Source organism: Vanessa cardui, chromosome 3, assembly GCF_905220365.1.
Source record: "Vanessa cardui chromosome 3, ilVanCard2.1, whole genome shotgun sequence".
Lineage (NCBI taxonomy): Eukaryota > Metazoa > Arthropoda > Insecta > Lepidoptera > Nymphalidae > Vanessa > Vanessa cardui.
In genome coordinates, this window is record NC_061125.1 from 6869633 (window position 1) to 6888351 (window position 18719).

The 18719-nt window shown below is 30.5% G+C and overlaps 1 protein-coding gene across 1 annotated transcript in view; it reads left to right on the forward strand.

Annotated features, from left to right (window-relative positions):
* LOC124543878 (Kv channel-interacting protein 4-like) overlaps window positions 1-18719 on the forward strand; it is a 95731-nt gene that overhangs the window by 35063 nt on the left and 41949 nt on the right. Inside the window, exon 3 of the mRNA XM_047122199.1 lies at window positions 511-531. Coding sequence (XP_046978155.1) covers window positions 511-531 — 21 coding nt within the window. The remainder of the gene's footprint in view (window positions 1-510; window positions 532-18719) is intronic.

An 18719-nucleotide genomic window follows, 5' to 3' on the forward strand; every position in this document is an offset into this window, starting at 1 on the left:
TGTATGAACTATTGTACTAATATGCACCATAAAACCGCACTGTTTGGAACAAAGTAAGTCACAGTCTTCAAAGTAAAGTAAGTCAAAGAAGATATAGAAGAAGAATTAGTATAATGAGGTAACATTACCATAATCCATTCCTTTAATTTCCCTAGCCATATGACTTACTGCCTATTTGACAAAATGATACTTCATCGTATTTTTAGTAATAATTAATGAAAAACAGGTGAGTATTATCATTAAAAATCTTAATTGAAATTCTTTAGTAATATTTTAATTTATATTATAAACTTATGTTACTTAACTAGCTATATTAATAATAATACATTTCGATAAAAAGTAAAACTAAGAACATTATATGAATGTTTATGCATCCTATAGATTATATCTAACAATTATATATTATAATACAGAGTAATATTAGAAATAACAATTAATAAAGACACTAATATTTTTTTCTCTAGGTACTCGTAGTGTCATATAATACTAACAAATTACTGTATTTCCCAGGTCTCACAGCGCGGTCCGAAAGTAAGAGAACATCACACAGCATGTTAGATTCACTCAATCCCATACATATTTCATACATTGCTGCATCCACTTTGTTCTATTACACGGAGTTTTTATACAGCTCTTTATTTATCTGAGGCCACTTCGGTCTTTGTATCTTTAGTTGCAAGACTACTACTATATATACCCTAAAATATAAATTTACATGGATTGATATCATAACTGGATAGCTATTATAGGGTATATAAAAATCATAGTATGAATTATTTTATAAATAAATTTATATTCTTATCTTTATAATGAAATAAATTATGGCAATATTTAAATTTCAATAAAATCAGAAGATAATTTCATAAAAAATATCATCAATTTATATAGCAAGACAAGTTTTTTGTGTCACCCAAGGGCTTAACTTTAAGAAAGTTAAAGTTAATATTAAAAATGCAAGCTTTGATATTTCCTGTTTGAAGCAAAATTAAATTTAACTTTGAAAGATATTGCCTCCACACGCAAAATTTAATTAACATCACACTGAATGGACTTTTCTTTCGTATATCTCAGTCTTTTAAACTATTAAATACATTTTTCGAATAGACCGGTTAGTATGAAATATATTCTATGTAAAACGTAAACTTTTCAATCTATAAATAGCTTAATATATGTTACAATATCAGAAATAAGCGCTTTTATAATATTAAGTAACCGTCCTAGTATAATGTAATGGAATAGAGTCTCGAGGCTTCATGCTATTATAAATTACCGAGAGATTATTTCAGTCAAACTTTTAAAACTTTTAAGTATACATAATAATTATATACTGGCAAATTTAATTGCAAAATTATTATAAAAAGTAGTCTCTCCAAAACGCCACATGATAAATGTTTCACTTGACGTTTAATATATTCAAAATTCGAATGAATTAAAGTTTAATTGAAAATAGAAGCAATTAATGAATAAGTTATAAACTAGGCACGAAATTAGTATGGATTTACAGTTAGGATAACGGAATTTTTAACAGTAAATCGTTTTAAATTATGTGCATAATATAATCCATATTGGTGTCTATTTTTTAGCAATTCTTTCTAATAAAAAGAGCCTTTATAAAAATATATATAATGGACTTTTATCAACACGAACTTGCAACTAAGGATATACCTACCTTCCCCATTTTATTTAGAACCTATAACATTTATAGATTTGGTTTTATAGCCATGAGTATGAATAGTCTGATACCATTCTGATAGAAATTTCGCATGATGTAGTGAATTAAAGAAAGTTACTTAATTCATCTGTTTTTATAGAAAGGAATGATCAATCAAATGCCTTGTGTTTGTAGACATTTTAAAACTTTATTTTTTATAAAATTAAGTACTGGATACACAGGTGAGTTAACATTCAAACAATGTACTATTTTACATTTATTCTTATTACAGTTTTGTGAAACTGCAACTACTAAAATATAGAAAATAAAGTGCAAAAATTGATGAATTTGTCTACAACACTATCAGCGTAACATCAACCTTGGGTTGACAAACCTTGGGTTGACAAACCTATTTAACTATTCTTGAACTTATAAGACATAGTTTATTCCTTCAATGTTATAATCCGATAGGTAGCAACCCAAAAGTCTTGATACTCTTGGAAAGAGTTCAGGCGAAACACTGGCTTCAAGTGTTTTTCGCAGTAAGGAAGTATGAACTGCAAATGTGGCCCGACTTCTATATACATGAGGTCATGACTAAAAAGGCAGTCAACTTCAGTGTGATAAGTTCGTTACTGACTTTTTAAATTAAATTTTATAAAAGTGTATTTCGATTATGTGTTTGTTATTTATTAAAATTACAATCTTAACAACAATACTCCCCGAGCAGCAATTTCTGAAATAATGTGAGCACACAAAATGTATAAACTTTATATTCAAGTAACATATAATCCCTTTGGTACTGCAGACTAACAAACTCACGTTTTTATTACAAATATAAAATACAATATGGTAATCGTGTTTTTAATATATTACATTAACGATTGGAATAAATTAAAGTTTATTCGATATCTAATGCAAACTGAATTTTGAATAAATTATAATAAAATCGTAGTCATTTGAACTTCAAAATACAAGAAATCCGACAATTAATTTATAACAAAACTCCCACCAGAAAATGAGACTTTGTTGCAAATGCATTATAAAGGTATAACGAAATAATTAAATTCAATAACAAATTCGAAAAGCGTACATAATGGAACCATATTCCGTTCTAAAAAAAATCGTATCTTGCGAACTTTGTTATTTGTGAAAATATAAATTTTACGTTTTCAACGTTTCCCATTCGCCTTTATTGTGAAAAAAACTCGCTGTACTGTCTTTATCTCTTCATTGAAATCTCGGGCGAAGCGGTGACAGAAATTTTCATAGCTCAAGTTTATTAATTCTTTCTTAACAATACCAAAGTTGGATAAGCTCCACAAAACTTGGTAATTTTACGAAAAATTCAAAATATGTTTGCTAAATAAAGTAAGAATGAAAACGAGTAAAACTAAGTAGCCTTATATAATATAGTAGTAGATTAGTGAAATGTCTCAGCAGTTTTATTTATGTACAGAGTTTATAAGTATAAAAATAATAAGTACCTACTTCGATGTTATGTTACTTGTGTCCATGAATACTCTAGCTCACTAACCCTTCTAACCGGAAAACAAAAATACTGTATTGTAGTACTTAAGGTTTGATGAGTATGTAAAACGTATCTATAACAAATGTATTTTAGTAATAAGCAGAACCCTAAACACCAATTACAATAGTTACAACATTAAAATGAGATTTCGACTTCTCATTATTATTATTATTAGCTATATTTGACTAGTAAATCACGCTCAACGAGTAATCGCTTAATATCTCCAAACAAATACGGCACACGGTGCGTTATACCCTGTGGCACGCACTTGAGTTTATGTTACCGTACAGGTTCTTGACGAACTAGCGAGTCCAATAAGCACCGGCATTAGCTGCTATACGTAAATGCCATAACCCATTTCTCGCCAGCCAGCGACTGAAATAGTGGCAAAAGCCTTCAATGTTGCCAAGGTTGCAGACGGCGATACCAGGCCCTCCGCTCATCAGCGAAACCGGGTTTGTTATAGAATTTAGTTCCCCTCCTGGTCTGACTCTTACTAGATAAACCAAAACTCAATCGTATAAATTATATTTATATAAACATTGCCAACGCCAGCTTTGATTCCAATCTCTGTACAATCGTTCAAAAGTATCTCCTTTTCAGAGCTAGTTATAGCAACACAAAGCTCTTATAAACAGAATAGTTTGTGAAACGAAGTTGAAAATTCCTTGCTCTTTCATTTAAAAACCCGAGAGCCTTTATTAGTCCTTTGATACTTCAAGTAAAAGGTGAAATGCTTCTTAGAAAGATCAGATAATAATATTTCTATGTATTAATTGTTATAGGTGCACTTGAAGCAAGGAATATGTACACTTATGTATATCAACTTTTGTTAACGAAAATAATAATTTGTATATATTTAGATACACAAAAAATGCCCGAATTTATTAAAAATAATTGTGAATCGTTGAATTTTTAATTTTTGAAGTTGCATTTTTGACAAATTTTGAAAAAAGCTAAAAAACGTGATAACTCAAAAATGGTTCACTTTTGGATTATGCATATGGGGGTTAAAATTATTGCAAATAATCACCCCTATCAACTCCTAACGGATATACGTCAGGTTACGAGTTAGTTATTATACAGTTCTTTTTACAATTTTTATTTATTTGATAAATAAACTATATTGTGTTATAATACTCACATGTATTTTTAATTCAATGTTAAAACAGATAATACATATTTGCAAGATTTCATAACATTCACTGTATCGATTAATTTCAAAACTCCACAATTTCCTCCTGACTCTATTATCATATCAGGGTAATAAATTATCGGAATGTCATTCGAATTACAAATACATGCAAAGTTTTAGGTCAAAAGCAGCTGAAATCGATTTCCTAGTTTAGTTATCATACAGACTTTCTTATGTAAGTACAGACATTGTTATGTAAGTAACAACGTCAATAAGATGACAAGGTAAGTTTCATTAAAGCGTGTTAAGAATTTGCTCATAACTTAATAATTTTAAATTATTTTTTTCAGTTTACATATGTCTTACAAATGTATTCAAAAATTCTACCGGATCTTAATAAATACTCATTGAAATATTAAGAATTGTAAAATCTGGTTATTATTTTTTTAACAGCAACTTATTGAAAAAAGATCTTCCTTTGTTTTTTATAATGAATATTGAATAAATAAGGCATAATAATACATATTCTAACGTCTGAGAAAAATAATAATTCTTTTTATATTCCGATTTGAATGATGAGGAAGACATAACATGTTAGGTCACAAGCGATAGCACCATGGCCATACAAGGAATGGTTATTTTTTACAACTGCAATGTTTACCATTTTGCCAGTATTGCCAACGTGCCTGAAAAAAACAATTGCATTTATTGTTTAACTATTTTGCATTATTATTAATAAAACGTTCATTACATTTAATTAAATGTACGTTAGGTTGTTCCCATTTAGATTAAATTATTTATTGAAGAAAATTTTAATAACCAGATAGGAAATTCATATAAAGTATGAGTTAACTTTCTTATGAGCTTAAATTACTCTTAAAATTAGCCAAGGTGACTGTCGTAGTCTTTAAAAACCCTTCAAAGGAGTGGATAATTAAAGTTTTAATGAGACCTCTACAGAACTCGAAGAAAAAAGCTATTTCGTACTATGCCGGTTTTTCATCACGATTATAATATGATATCATTTTTCATTGATTACTATAAATATTTAATCTTTGTTATTAATTATATAAATCAAAAATGTTAATTCTCTTCATTCGAGAATCCACGTTTCCTATATTATACAAGATAACCTGTATGATTTCCTTATATTATTCATATATAATTTAACTACGGTTTATAAATAAATGGCTTTTTAAGGCCATTCATCGCATTCAATATATTAAAAAATATTACATACATTAGCTGAGAATCGTATCAAAGACGCAACAATTGAAACGAAAGGATCTTTTAATCTTGATAGTCTTTTGTTTAAATAGGAATTGTTTGACTATAGCATTACCTACAATTAACATAAAACTTTAGTATTCTAAATTATACTATTAAATAAACTATTACGAGTAAATTACAAGTAATGGCTATAAAACTGACCTAAAGCCCATTACAAACCCTTACGTTTGAAACAAATTGAATGAAACAAACAATGTTGCTACAAGCATAAAGATCGTAACCACTTTGTTACCGATTCGAAACATAGTGTTTCTTAAACAAAACAAACTAAACTATGATCTAACGTTGCACAACTATACGACTTACGTTTTGCATGTATTTTAGTCGGTCAAACAATCACTGTTGTTAATCATCTTAATATCATAATTGTTATATAAAATTAGCAGGGTTTAAATAAATTAAAAATACGAGTCTATAATTCTGATACAATAGTCAATTAAAAAAAAACGCTTTATTCCGATTATATCCAACCAGAAGCTTTAAAATAGTAAATAGCAACAATCTTAAATATTAAATCGATATAAATGAATGTTTATAAGGCAGCTCCGTGCTGCTTAAAGTACTGGTAAAATATCCCCAAAATCGGTTGTTACTTATCCAGTGACATAGGAAGTGTCAGTAGAAATATAAAAGAACAATTTTCGAAAATGTTTGTTCGACCGGTAAATGTACATAGCAGTAAAGTATAAGAATAACTGTGGACTTATAAAATATTGTACTACAATTTGCTATTTCATCTTTCGCCTACACTCAGAGTGATTCAACCAATTCGCTAGCGGAAAACTCAATCCTCTTTCTATTAAATATTATCATCCAAAGTAGATTTGATTTCAGATGACCTTGCTATGGTAATATAGACTGACTCTTTAGTATATTGGCTAGCTTAGAAGGTAACAGACCCAGAGGACCTGGGTACAAATATAAATATACATATATGAGAAAGTATTTATTTTTAGAATATAAAATAGTACTACTTTTTTAATAATTTGTTGTTGTATTGACTCTCTTTGTTGAGTCTTTGCGAATTGTGTACGTCTTAATATCCTTAAAAATATTAAAAAGCTTTGATGACCAAGAAAATAAAACTAATAACATACTGTACTGCACTGTTTTATTAGGGTATTGAAAATATGTCGATTGTATATTAAAACTGAAGCTTTTTATAATTTATAATAAACATACAGAAAGTACACAGATCCCTCATTGGAGTGGAAACAGAAGCATCTAACGCTATGTACACATTGCACTGTCGGATGTTTTATTCAAGAATCCAAGAATATAGTGCGGCTAGGGTTTAAAATTTACCGTGTTAGATAACTCTCTATGACACTGAATAGACCACACTGCGAGGCCGTCTGTTTGATCAAGAATGCATTTCCGTATTAGATCCGTTCGATTCAGTATTTTTTTAGTTCAGCAATGTTGTCTTACAAACGAATATTCCCATTTGGTCTATGATGTTGACTTTCTGTGGGAACTGAAGCAATTTTTCATTTAATAACTCATGAAGCAATTCAAACTTCGACGACTTCGTATCCAGGGAGAATATTTTTTATTAATGACTACTGCTTTTAAAGATTTTATTATGGATACAATGGTCTGTGTAAAAAAGGTCTGTTTAAGTTTGGTCGTTTCTGGTTATAACATACATATATCAAGAAATAATGGTTATTTTTAGTCACGATGCAGCCTTGTTTGCAAATCGTTATTTATATAACCGTGTGCTATTGACATGTAGTTTATGTATACTCTTATTTATACAGACAAAACTGCCTTGTAGATGCTATATATTGATTATAATATATATAATTCTGCCAACATAAATAATTTTGCCTTCAACCTCGGCTCAGGCGAATAAAAGTCTTTTGAGTTTATCTGTCAAGTAATTTTCAGAAGCAGCTCGGTGTAAGGAAGTTGGCAGTGTTGCTGTCCCGTGTCTTATCTTTCTGTAATTGTGTCGGATAGTCCTATTAGATTATGAGTGAGCGAAGAGAGTATGAGAGCCTTTGTTGCTTAGACACTTTTATACCTAGTTTGGCTTTTGTAGTCAGGAGCACTTCATTGATTATTATATGATACTAGTGAACTGTCCCGGCTTCGCACGAGTGCAATGCTGATACTAAATATACAACAGAATATGTTTATATACAAATACAACATTCTCAGCTTCTATTCTTGTTAAACAAATCGCTGTGACTGTGTCAACTGTCTATGTCAACTGTAAAGGATAAAAAATTGTTGTTGTAGGTTATTCCTAGGAGATTAATATTCCCCATCGAAGAAATGAAATGAATCAAAATTCATTGCGTCGTTTTAAAGCTCTAAGCATACAACAACATAGGGACTGACAAACAGCGGAAAACGACTTTGTTTTATAGAATGTAGTGATGGTTGGACAGACTACCATGAATTTACTTAAAGACTGTACTTCTGTCTTTTGTATTGTGTTATTTCTCTTTCGAAGCAAAAATCACTAAATCAATAATTTTGATTTGAAACAAACTCCAAGAAAGGACATAGATTTTAGACATTTTTATATCCTCACCGTACGTAGAGAGGTTATATAATATTACTTAAAATTAAAATTAAAGTAATATCATACAAACGTGATGGATATTTTACAGATTACAGATCTAACTCTAACTAGCTTCAAAATTAACTTTAAAGTAAATAGTGCGCAGTCATCCAAAAGCCCATTAAAACTGAACTAGGTATTAACTGAACCAGCTTAAATGCATGCAAATTATCAACTCAAAAACAGTGTCCAGTTACCTCATTACGGCTAGGCTAATGTTTTATTCACGAATGACAAAGCCGGCTAACTGAAATCAAAGGTAAAAGGCCACTTCTACTGAAAGATTTCACGACGGCAAACAGGCGTGGTAAATTCAATTTTAAATACAATAATTCAGATGTTAGTTTAAAATATAATATTATCATCTGAGAAGCTTTTACATTAATTTGGAAATGTTATTATCGTTTATTTAAAAATCTTACTTATACTGAGACTCTTTTGACTAATATAGTTATCTCAATTATTGCTTCAACCGGTGACAGGATGGCTGGTTCATTTTTTGCCCAGAGGATCAGAATTGCGATTCAACTGGGAAATGTCGCTAACATTCTTGCCATCATTCTACGCGTTCATGTCTTTGCATGAACTCTTTTAATTTTCATTTATATGTATGTAGTTAAGACTTTAACGTTGATAATACCTATGCAAATAAATATTTTAATGAGGTGTATGTGAAATGGTCAGAAACCAGACGCGTCTTTTTTTAATATTGGCAGTGTCGCAGGTTTTTAACATTTAGTTTATAAATTTCCTGTTATACATTAACTCGATATCTAACAGTATAATAAGAATCACTTAAAAGTATTGAAGAAAAGAGTCCATATTAAAATGTCGAATATCCTTCCAATCCCTACACAACTAGTGTAAAAGGATTACTAAAGAAGGATATTTAATTGAACGTTCTAATTTGCTTAACCCTTTATCCAATTATACGGATTGAATACAGTTCTATAAAGTTCTTTATTTAATTACTAAAAAAATACGAAAGTAAAACTTTCCTTAATCCCATTCCATTTATCTGTTATAGCGCAGTTTGTTTCCTCTTCCATTCATATCCAATCCTTTCTTACGTAACGCCTTTCTATTTTTGTAAGCCTTTCATTTGCCTCAAACCTTATACTCTTCTTGTAATTAATATATACGAACCGTTATATTTATCTCTCATTTCCTGATAATTTCCTTTAACGTTTCGATCAATGAAATTACTATCTACTATACTTTTGTACACGCATTTGTACTGTTATTATTATCACTTCTTGTGTCTTTCTATCATTTGTCTTTCAATCAACATAAAATACGTAATATATGGACATGACAATAAGTCTGATGAGAGATTTAATACCGCCAAAACGGTTGCTGATCATATTACAACTATGTAATTATTAGGTACTTTAGTTCAAAAACCTGTTGTTTTTTTCCACCACCCCGGTAAAAATCATAAGGCATTTATTAAGTTCATGATATCACTATTCATTTTGATAACAATATTTCGGATTATTATATTTCTTTTTTCATTTTTTTTTTATTTAGAAGCAACTTTTATAAATATCTCAGTGTTATTGGTGAGTTTTTAAAAATGTGAAGGTGTATTCAAATAAAACTGTAATCAAGGTTGCGTATATTATCCTGTACCTGGAGTTTTTGGGCTTATTTCCAAATTAGTATACGTGACTCAATTCATTTGGTTCGTGACCATGGAAGATGAAACAGCTGAAAAAGGTAATGCGACGTCTAAGCATTAGATTAATCTAAAGTGCTCTGTACAAATGTATTTTTTCGCTTTTTTCTATATTTTAACGAATTTGAAAACATATAAAGGTACGAAATTACATTTGTGCCTTTATAAATGCAACGAAACATACAGTAAATTAGAAATAAAATTGACACCATTGTCAAAATTCTAAAATTTTCAAGAGAATAACGTCCCTGGTTTGAGCTCGACCAATAGGAACAGGAAACGCTAGCTGCAGCGAACTGAATTCATGTTAAAATATCATATCGCTATGCAAGGTCTATAACTAGAAATTGGGACGTGTCAATGTATTGGAAATACAGTTATATTACAATTTGAAAGCTCCCAAGGACTCTCATCTCTAAGACATATATGTAAGTATATTACTTCGCAGTCTATAACTTCGTAAATTACTTAATATTACTACATAAAAGACCCCTGGAATTGCTAAAAAGAATAATTACGATACCATAAAATATTTAAAAGTTTGGATAAAAAATCAATTTGACTTGTAAAATAGTAAAGTTATTTTAACAGCAATTGATGATGATTGATGATGTGCAAGTAGGTCGATAAAACGCATTCATTAGAATATCATCATTATTTTTACCGCCAAACAGTAATACTTAGTATTGTTATGTTTTGGTTTTGACCGTACAACTACAAGCAGAAGGGTTATAATATCTTGGAAGGTCGGGGATGTACCGGCGATGTACCGGCGATGTAAGTAACAGTTAATATTTCTGGCAGTACCATTGTCAATGGGTGATTTTAACCATATACGAACAGGTCTCTTATTTGCCCGTCCACAAGTAATAAGGCACCAGATGTTAAGTAGTTAACCGTAAAATAGGTTTTCATAAGAAAAAACGCTTGCTTCATTTCGTATATAAAGCCTTAAGAGATCGAGAAAGTGTTAAGATAAAAGTAAAAATAAAGCTTTAAAAACAATACGTAGAATATTCTTACTTATTGTTGAGGGAGTCTTCCAATTATCCAAATATATTATTAAAACATTTTAAATGCAATGAAACCAATGAAGTCTCTACATGTTATGACAAACACACAAACCGAAAAAGACGTACAGTATTATAACTTTATAATTTAAACAATACATTAACTAATACTCAAAGGCGAACCATCTTGCAACTAAACACATTGCAGAACAAGAACGGAATACATACTCGTATATAAAAAAATGCCATAAAACGCAGCTTTCAGATAAACTGATTGTCCATGCAGTCCAATGTGCAGAGTCGATTACTTCGCCTCTATTTGCCATGTGTCCTAAATTGCTGCACACGTGTAAATATGTATGTACGCAATGTGTAAATATATATGCAAATGTAAGCGCTCTGTGGTTTAGTGTTTCTGTTGCTGACATTTCATAGGACAATACGGTGAAATTTTTCTGTCAGATAAATACGAGTATGTCAATCCAAATAAACGGGAATGGAATGTTAGTTTTCCGTAACGAATTTTAGTTACAAAAAAACAGGGGCGATTGAATGATATATGATTACAACACTTTTGTTTTCAGATTTATTTTGGTCGTATTTCAGTTTGATAGTTGTGAAGCAATTTTGTTTACATACATTCTATAATAAAAAAATATTTATTTTGGTCGCTGTTAGTTGTTTTCAATTAATTTAAATGAACATGTTGTTTGTAAAATGTATCAACAAATTGTTTCATTAATGACCACGAGTTAGGATGCTGTTTGCATTTAACAAATTTGTATATAAACTAAATAAAACTTTGGATATTACTAACAAATGGGTTGGAAAGTACTTGTTACACGCCATAAACACTGCATGTTCTTTAAAAACAGGTTGATAGCTTTTATTAAATCGATAAGTAATGTAACAAAAATGTTTAAGTTCAGGAATTAGGATTTATACATGGAATCCTTTAATTTTTATCCGTATTCCGGTATACATAGAGATAAATTTATAATTAAATAACTATTTACTAAAAGGATATTTTTTTCCAATTTTCAAAAAGTGCTTCAAAGGTTTTTTCCTTTTACAATTCAAACATTCATCAAACATTTTTTTTTTTTAATTCTTCTTCTTCTGCTTCGCCTTATCCCGTTACGCGGGGTCGGCTTTCCCAATCATGCGACGCCATTTGCATCGTTCTTGAGCGTTCTTTTATTTTTTTTTTTTAATTATTAAAAATAATTTTCAATACATTTTTATATTTTATTGTATTATGCTTGAGATAAATAATCAACCAGTAAAAACGTTGATGCCGTTAGCAATATCTGTATCCCGAGATAATGACTAAATAATACTTAATTCAAACCGGCGACGGTGGCAACAAAGCCAACTAATAGTAATCAACGGCAACAGGCGGCTACAGTCGAGGGATTTGACGCCGGTTGCACACAGATATTAAATAAAGTCCCACGCGAACAGGGCATATTTTTAGACGGTTTCTAAAATATCTGATTGCATTTCGTGAACTAAACGATATTATTTTTATTTCCTTACGTTATTAAAATTAAAAAAATGTGTGATATTTCTTCAAAGATTTTTTAATATTTAAAATTGGCATTGCCATTGGTGTTGCCACTTGCAAATGAATGACTGGCATCTTCCTTACCTTGTCAATGCGTAACCAACTTTTATTACTAAAATATTATGCTGCTTATGCTACTTACACAACGCGGTCTTACTTAGCCGTCAATTGTATTATAGCCGTTTTACTGTTTTACGTTAAAATATGTGGGTTGTACCTTTTTTTTTTCGCTGGAAAAACGCTTTACGCGCTTCCCCCACGTGATGGAAGTGGGGGGGGGACTCCCCAGTTTCCTGGACGCCGAGTGCACCCAGGACCACCGGGTTTACCCACTAAAAAACCAGCGGTACCCACTCCGTCTTTCGGCGGGCGCCACGGGAATGTGGGTTGTACCTACCCAAACGGGCTTGCAATCAAAATCGTTCATAAAGTAGTGTTTATAATTATTGTCAAAATAAATATCACAATAAACAGCCATCTACGATAGATTGATCATGATCCGAAATGATCAGTCGTTATTTCAATGAAAATTCAGGATAAATATAATAGTTGTGCACACAATCGTAGACGAAGGGAATGTAATATTTTTTTAAATTCAATTTGTAGGTATTTGTAATCAATACAGTATTTTGCAAATATAGTAAAATAAGTACAGTCTACATGCCTCGTACAGTTAAACAATTTAAACAGAAACATATAAAAAATGTCCTTTATACAAGGACATTTTTATACGCCTTTGAAAGTCCTTCCAATTCAAACCAAACTAACTTTGAACTAACAAGTGTTCAAAAAACAATCTTGTCGCAACCAAAACCAATTATTTTTCAGTCTTGCCATGAAACCTAGTGATTGATCGAACAAACTTGGTCGGAAAATTGAATTCTTCTGAACTTAAATGCATAATCAGATAGTATAAGCGGTATACATTTTATATTTATCCACATTTGTATTTTTATGTTATACAGTTTTTTTTAATATAATACCGCCGTGTAATCTTTGTTAATCTTTATTTTTATCTTATTCATATTCTTCTTCATCTGTCTGTATCTGTCTTCATTTAGTAATCCTCGCTATTATCAAGGTCGGTCTATCAACTAAGCCACCTTCACTGTGAGATGACTATGTTAATAGTTTTTAGCACCTTCCGATGTAAGTTCATTGTGTTCTGTTTTACGACATCGAGCGATCCCTCCTTGAGCTCCCTAAAAGTCCGGGGAAAGACATACCAAAGCACTTTTCTCCTTTTCACTTTTTTCATCTCCGTGACGTGAAGCTTCTGGATGAATAATGAATATACTCCAAAACATTGGCTAATGGCCAACGCCAACACTATCTTAATTTTGTCGAATCTCACGAAAGTCTGTATATACCTAACTATGTTTCTAGTTTAATCCACGAAGACGCATCCGCTTCATTCAACAAGAATAAAGCGTTGGTACAAGACGGACAAACCAAGCAATAGTTTGAATCGAACACGGTTCGATGTACCTACATATCGTTTAATTCTAGCGACTACAGGGACATAAAACTTTGTGACGTGTTGCTGACGCATTGGCGATGTAAAGAATACTTGATATTTCTTACAGCACTAATGTCTATGGTTGATCGTGATCACGTACCGGTAGGTCATCTACTTGCTCGTCAATATCTGATAGTTGATATCATAAAAGATATTTTTGCAAAATCTAGTTTTGGTTTCACTTTTACTTTATAATTGGAGAGACCTATGTCCAGCAGTGGACGGAAATGGGCTGGTGGATGGATTGATTGATATTACTTTTTTTATTAAAGAGTGGAATACACGCTTTATATGATCATTATAAGAAATTTATTTCATGCAGGTCACTCGAGGGGCTTAGGTTGTAAATAAAAATACTTTAAATATATATTATATCTACTAGTGTACTAGTATACCCGTCCGGCTTCGCTCGGGAGATATTGCTGATACTAAATATACTAAGGAATTCCTTACAACGTTCAAGATTTTTTTGTTATTACACAATACAAATTGTTATGTCCGTGTATTTTAAATCTGCAATCTCTTACATGCTGTCAATGGCCATATTGATCTATTCGTACGATATTAACGTCATTCAATTGTTTTGCCTTCCTGGAACCTCTCCACTTAACACTTGAACTTTATGGTATGTTATTAAAGTTCAAATTGATTTTTAAGTATTATTACGAATCATTTATATGGGAATACAGAGATGTGTTTTTTATAAATTATTCAGGTAATTATTGTAATTCTCCGCTGCAAAAACGTACTCGTACATCAAGGAATATTCTAAAAAAAATAATTAACGAAGCTATTCTCGTTTAACACATTGCGTTTTGGTGATGGAAAACATCTCGAAGAAGTCTTCATCTAACAGATATATTCGTGACACATGGATATTAACACAGAGTAGCATACTGGAATAGGGCCTTTATCTTTATCTTAAGCAGGAGAGTTTATGGAAAAGATAAAGGCCAGCCAGCAATAAGTCATCTGTGGCTTGTTACTTTATCATTACTGTATAAAATTTCATAATAAATAGACTAAAACAGGAAAGTACAAATACATATTATTTGTTTGTCTTAGTATGATGAGGTTGAAGATAAGATAATTATTGAAGATAATTATTATCATGAAATAAACAGAGTGACAGTATATAGTGCTCCAGCAATTATTATAAGAGATTTACACAGATATGCGACTGCAAAGAAATGCAATTAATTACAAATAATTGTTAAGAAATATTTATTATAACTTTAAAACCAGTTCCTGTCATAATACAAGCCCGTAAATACTTTGAATATATCTAGTTTCATACTAATAATCTGGAATGTTCCACCGTAGTCTATCTAAATTAAGTCCTGACAACATTCCTGGCTACATGCCCTCCAGTGCTAATTACTTAGATGTACGGTGCTGCAGAATTATGAAAACATTTCATGAACTTAGTTGTAGGCAAATATAGGTATAAAAAATCAAATCCGTGAAGAAAAAATATATTTTATTTGTAAACTTTAATTAATCATTAAATTGATTAATCATTAATTTTTTCAAGTAATTGGGACACACTAATTATAATTTTAATAAAAATTTAATTCTTGTGGGTAAGAAAATAGTGACGCAATCCGCTAAACGAGATTCGTTTACTCTCAATAATCAATATACAAAATTATGATGATGATAATAATATTTTCAAGTATTAGTACGATTCTTGAGTTATGTATATGTGTGAAGTGTTTGGCAAATAGAAATATACTCGCTATTATCTCACACTCCATCTATTCAACGACAATCCGACGCGACAAGAGAGTGATCAGATATAGAGCTGATAAGGTAATTCGAGAGCATTCGGAAAACCTCAGTACATTTTCATTAGTTCCTGATTCGAACTGGCAACTATAGAAACTACAGCCCTATAAGCTTGCTTTAATATCAACCAAGTAACTAAACATATATGAATGAAATACATATATTTAACTATGGAATAAATTCAACAGTATACAGCAAATTTTAAAAAGAAACCTTTTTAGAAAATAAAGGACTAAGATAGTACCCATTTGCCTAATTACTGAGCTGTCAGTTAAGCTGAGGTCAATAGCTCTCGGAATTACGCTAAGTCAAGGATTGGACGCTAACTAGTACTAAAAATTCTACACAGGGCAAGCAATTTTTCTTTTAAGTAAGTTTTTAGCCTCGATGAAAATATAAAATCAGATAGTTTACGTAACTGTCTACGTAATTATAAAAGTTGTTGATCTATTTTATAAGAAGTTATATAGTAGTTTAGTTTAGTTTAGTAGTTAGAGGAAGTTCATACATAAAATGTATTTGTAAATAAGTTATAAATCAAGTTCGTACAATGAGACACCAAAATTTTTAACATAAAATCAATCGGTAATGTATTCTCCATTGCTTTTTACAACCTCACCCTATCTTTCAATAACATTTCATCTAGTTAATTGATAGAAATCTTTTGGTATCGACAAGAACACCCAACCAAACTTTCAATTGTACATCAGTACTGAAACTCTACTTAGCATTTAAAAGAGATAGAAAGAGATAGACCCGTGTTCCCCCGATTGGGAGAGTACAGCAGGTATGCGACAGCCATGCGATTAAATGGATTTCATGGTTATTTTGCTATACGAATTCGAGTCTCGCCATACGCATAATCTTGATTAACCATTACTTGGACTGCTTTGTATTCATGTACAGACACAATTTTTGCTTGTATCTGTGAGTTGAGTGATAACATACAAGCCATCAACCAAACATCTGGCTAAATGTTTTTTATCGTTACTTTAAGCTTCGAAACCCGTAGTCCACCCTTCTGAAATATTAACATGTAATGACACGCAGAATGTAAAAATTTAAAGAACAGCACAACGTTTTTTTCCCAGCCGAATATTATAGACCTCATATTAACAAATTCAAAGAGATGTGTTAAAATATATCCACTTTAAAATGTAAATTTTAATTAAAATTATAATCGATTTAACTATTTTTATATTTTACTTATAACACGCTACAATCAATTATTCTTTAATTAACAAATATAACAACCCAGCTCTGTGTTTTGTTTGCCTTGACCTGATAATAAAATCAATAACGTTCATGAAATCATAATTAATGAATTTAATGTATTATTAATAATATTCCTTTGTGATCGTAATTATAAGCAACATTTATAGATAAAATGTTTTATTAATAAACAACACAATGAACACTAATTGTAAAAATAAACTATAACGAACAGAGCTATTCTATCTTGTACAAGGCACGAAAAGAAAAACCTATTTCGAAGATGGCTTAGGTTTCAATCGTGATTAAGCATCCATCAGCCAACACTTGACCCAACTTCACTTGTGGAGAGATGTGTTTCAGACCTAAAAGTAGTATTAAATCACCGACTAGACTGTTTTATAAAATCATTTCAAAAACTACAATTCCAAATTTGAACAGAAGTCAATTTGTAAATATTTCCAAGTGTTTCATCTCGAATATTTCAATAAAACTCTTAGTAAGAGGACCTAATGTAATATCTTCTCGAGTCTGAAATATTGTGATCGAAATATATTTTAACTTATTTCGTTTTCTTCTTTACATAACTTTTATATCAATGTTATAAACATTTTGTTTTTGTTATAAAGTTATTTAATATAATCATGATAGTATTAATAATATAACGCCCATTATTTAATTCTTATCCTTTTTCACTATTCATGAATATATTTATAATTATAATATTTCTTTACACTTATCAACACACACACACACACAAAGCTCAATATAATAATACAAATAAAAATATATAATAATATATATTACATGTACAAATTAGACATACTTCAATACTCTTACACATTTTACTTTCTTGTCGGTATAAAGACGAAGAAAAGGAAAGAAAAACAATAGAACCTATTTCTCATTAAGAAGTTTTAACGTTTTATTCAAGCCAGTGGAGTAAAACCGACTAATAAAAATCAAAGCCAACCGATGGTTACGATTAAAGATTTGACGCCAACTTAGTCTACATCAAACAAAAGACTTCATTTTATGGAAGTCAATGATTTTATCGGTACCATTTATTTATCGTATATGATCATTTTTATAATGCAAGTTTTATATTTATCAAAATGAATAATAATAATACTTCTCTATAAATAACTTCTAACTCATCCTCATTATCGAAAAGACATGTTCCGATTCATCAATTTCAATGCACCGAGTCGAATGCATTCTATGTTTGTCACGTCATAAATTGGCTCTACAAATATATCAAAATATACATGCAAATGTAAACACGTAGTGTGTGGTTTAGAGTTCCCGTTGTTGATGCAATTTAACGGAACTGTGGAGACGAATTCGAATTTCGATGAAGTCGAACAAACATATCGATTGAACAAGGATGACACAAAACGGATGTCTCAATTAGGACTGAACTTTAAAAGGAATCATTCGAAAGATATTAATTTCATTTTATTGATATTGTTCGAATCTTATATTATCTTCCGTATAATATAAACTATAAGATCTTTAGATTTATATTCTTTCGATGGAGGTATTAATAAAGTAAAAGAATAAATCCTTCACTTGTTATTTTTGCTCGATAACACGGAGTAAATATTTTTTAATTGAATAATCTACACACTTTTAAAACAAAAAATCTAAATCTTTAAAAAAATCTGAAACTTTAAAAAATTACCTAGACTGTAAATACATTTCGCGACTTTTGACTTTTAAACGCTATATTTAATTGAACTGTCTTTATAGATGATACATCC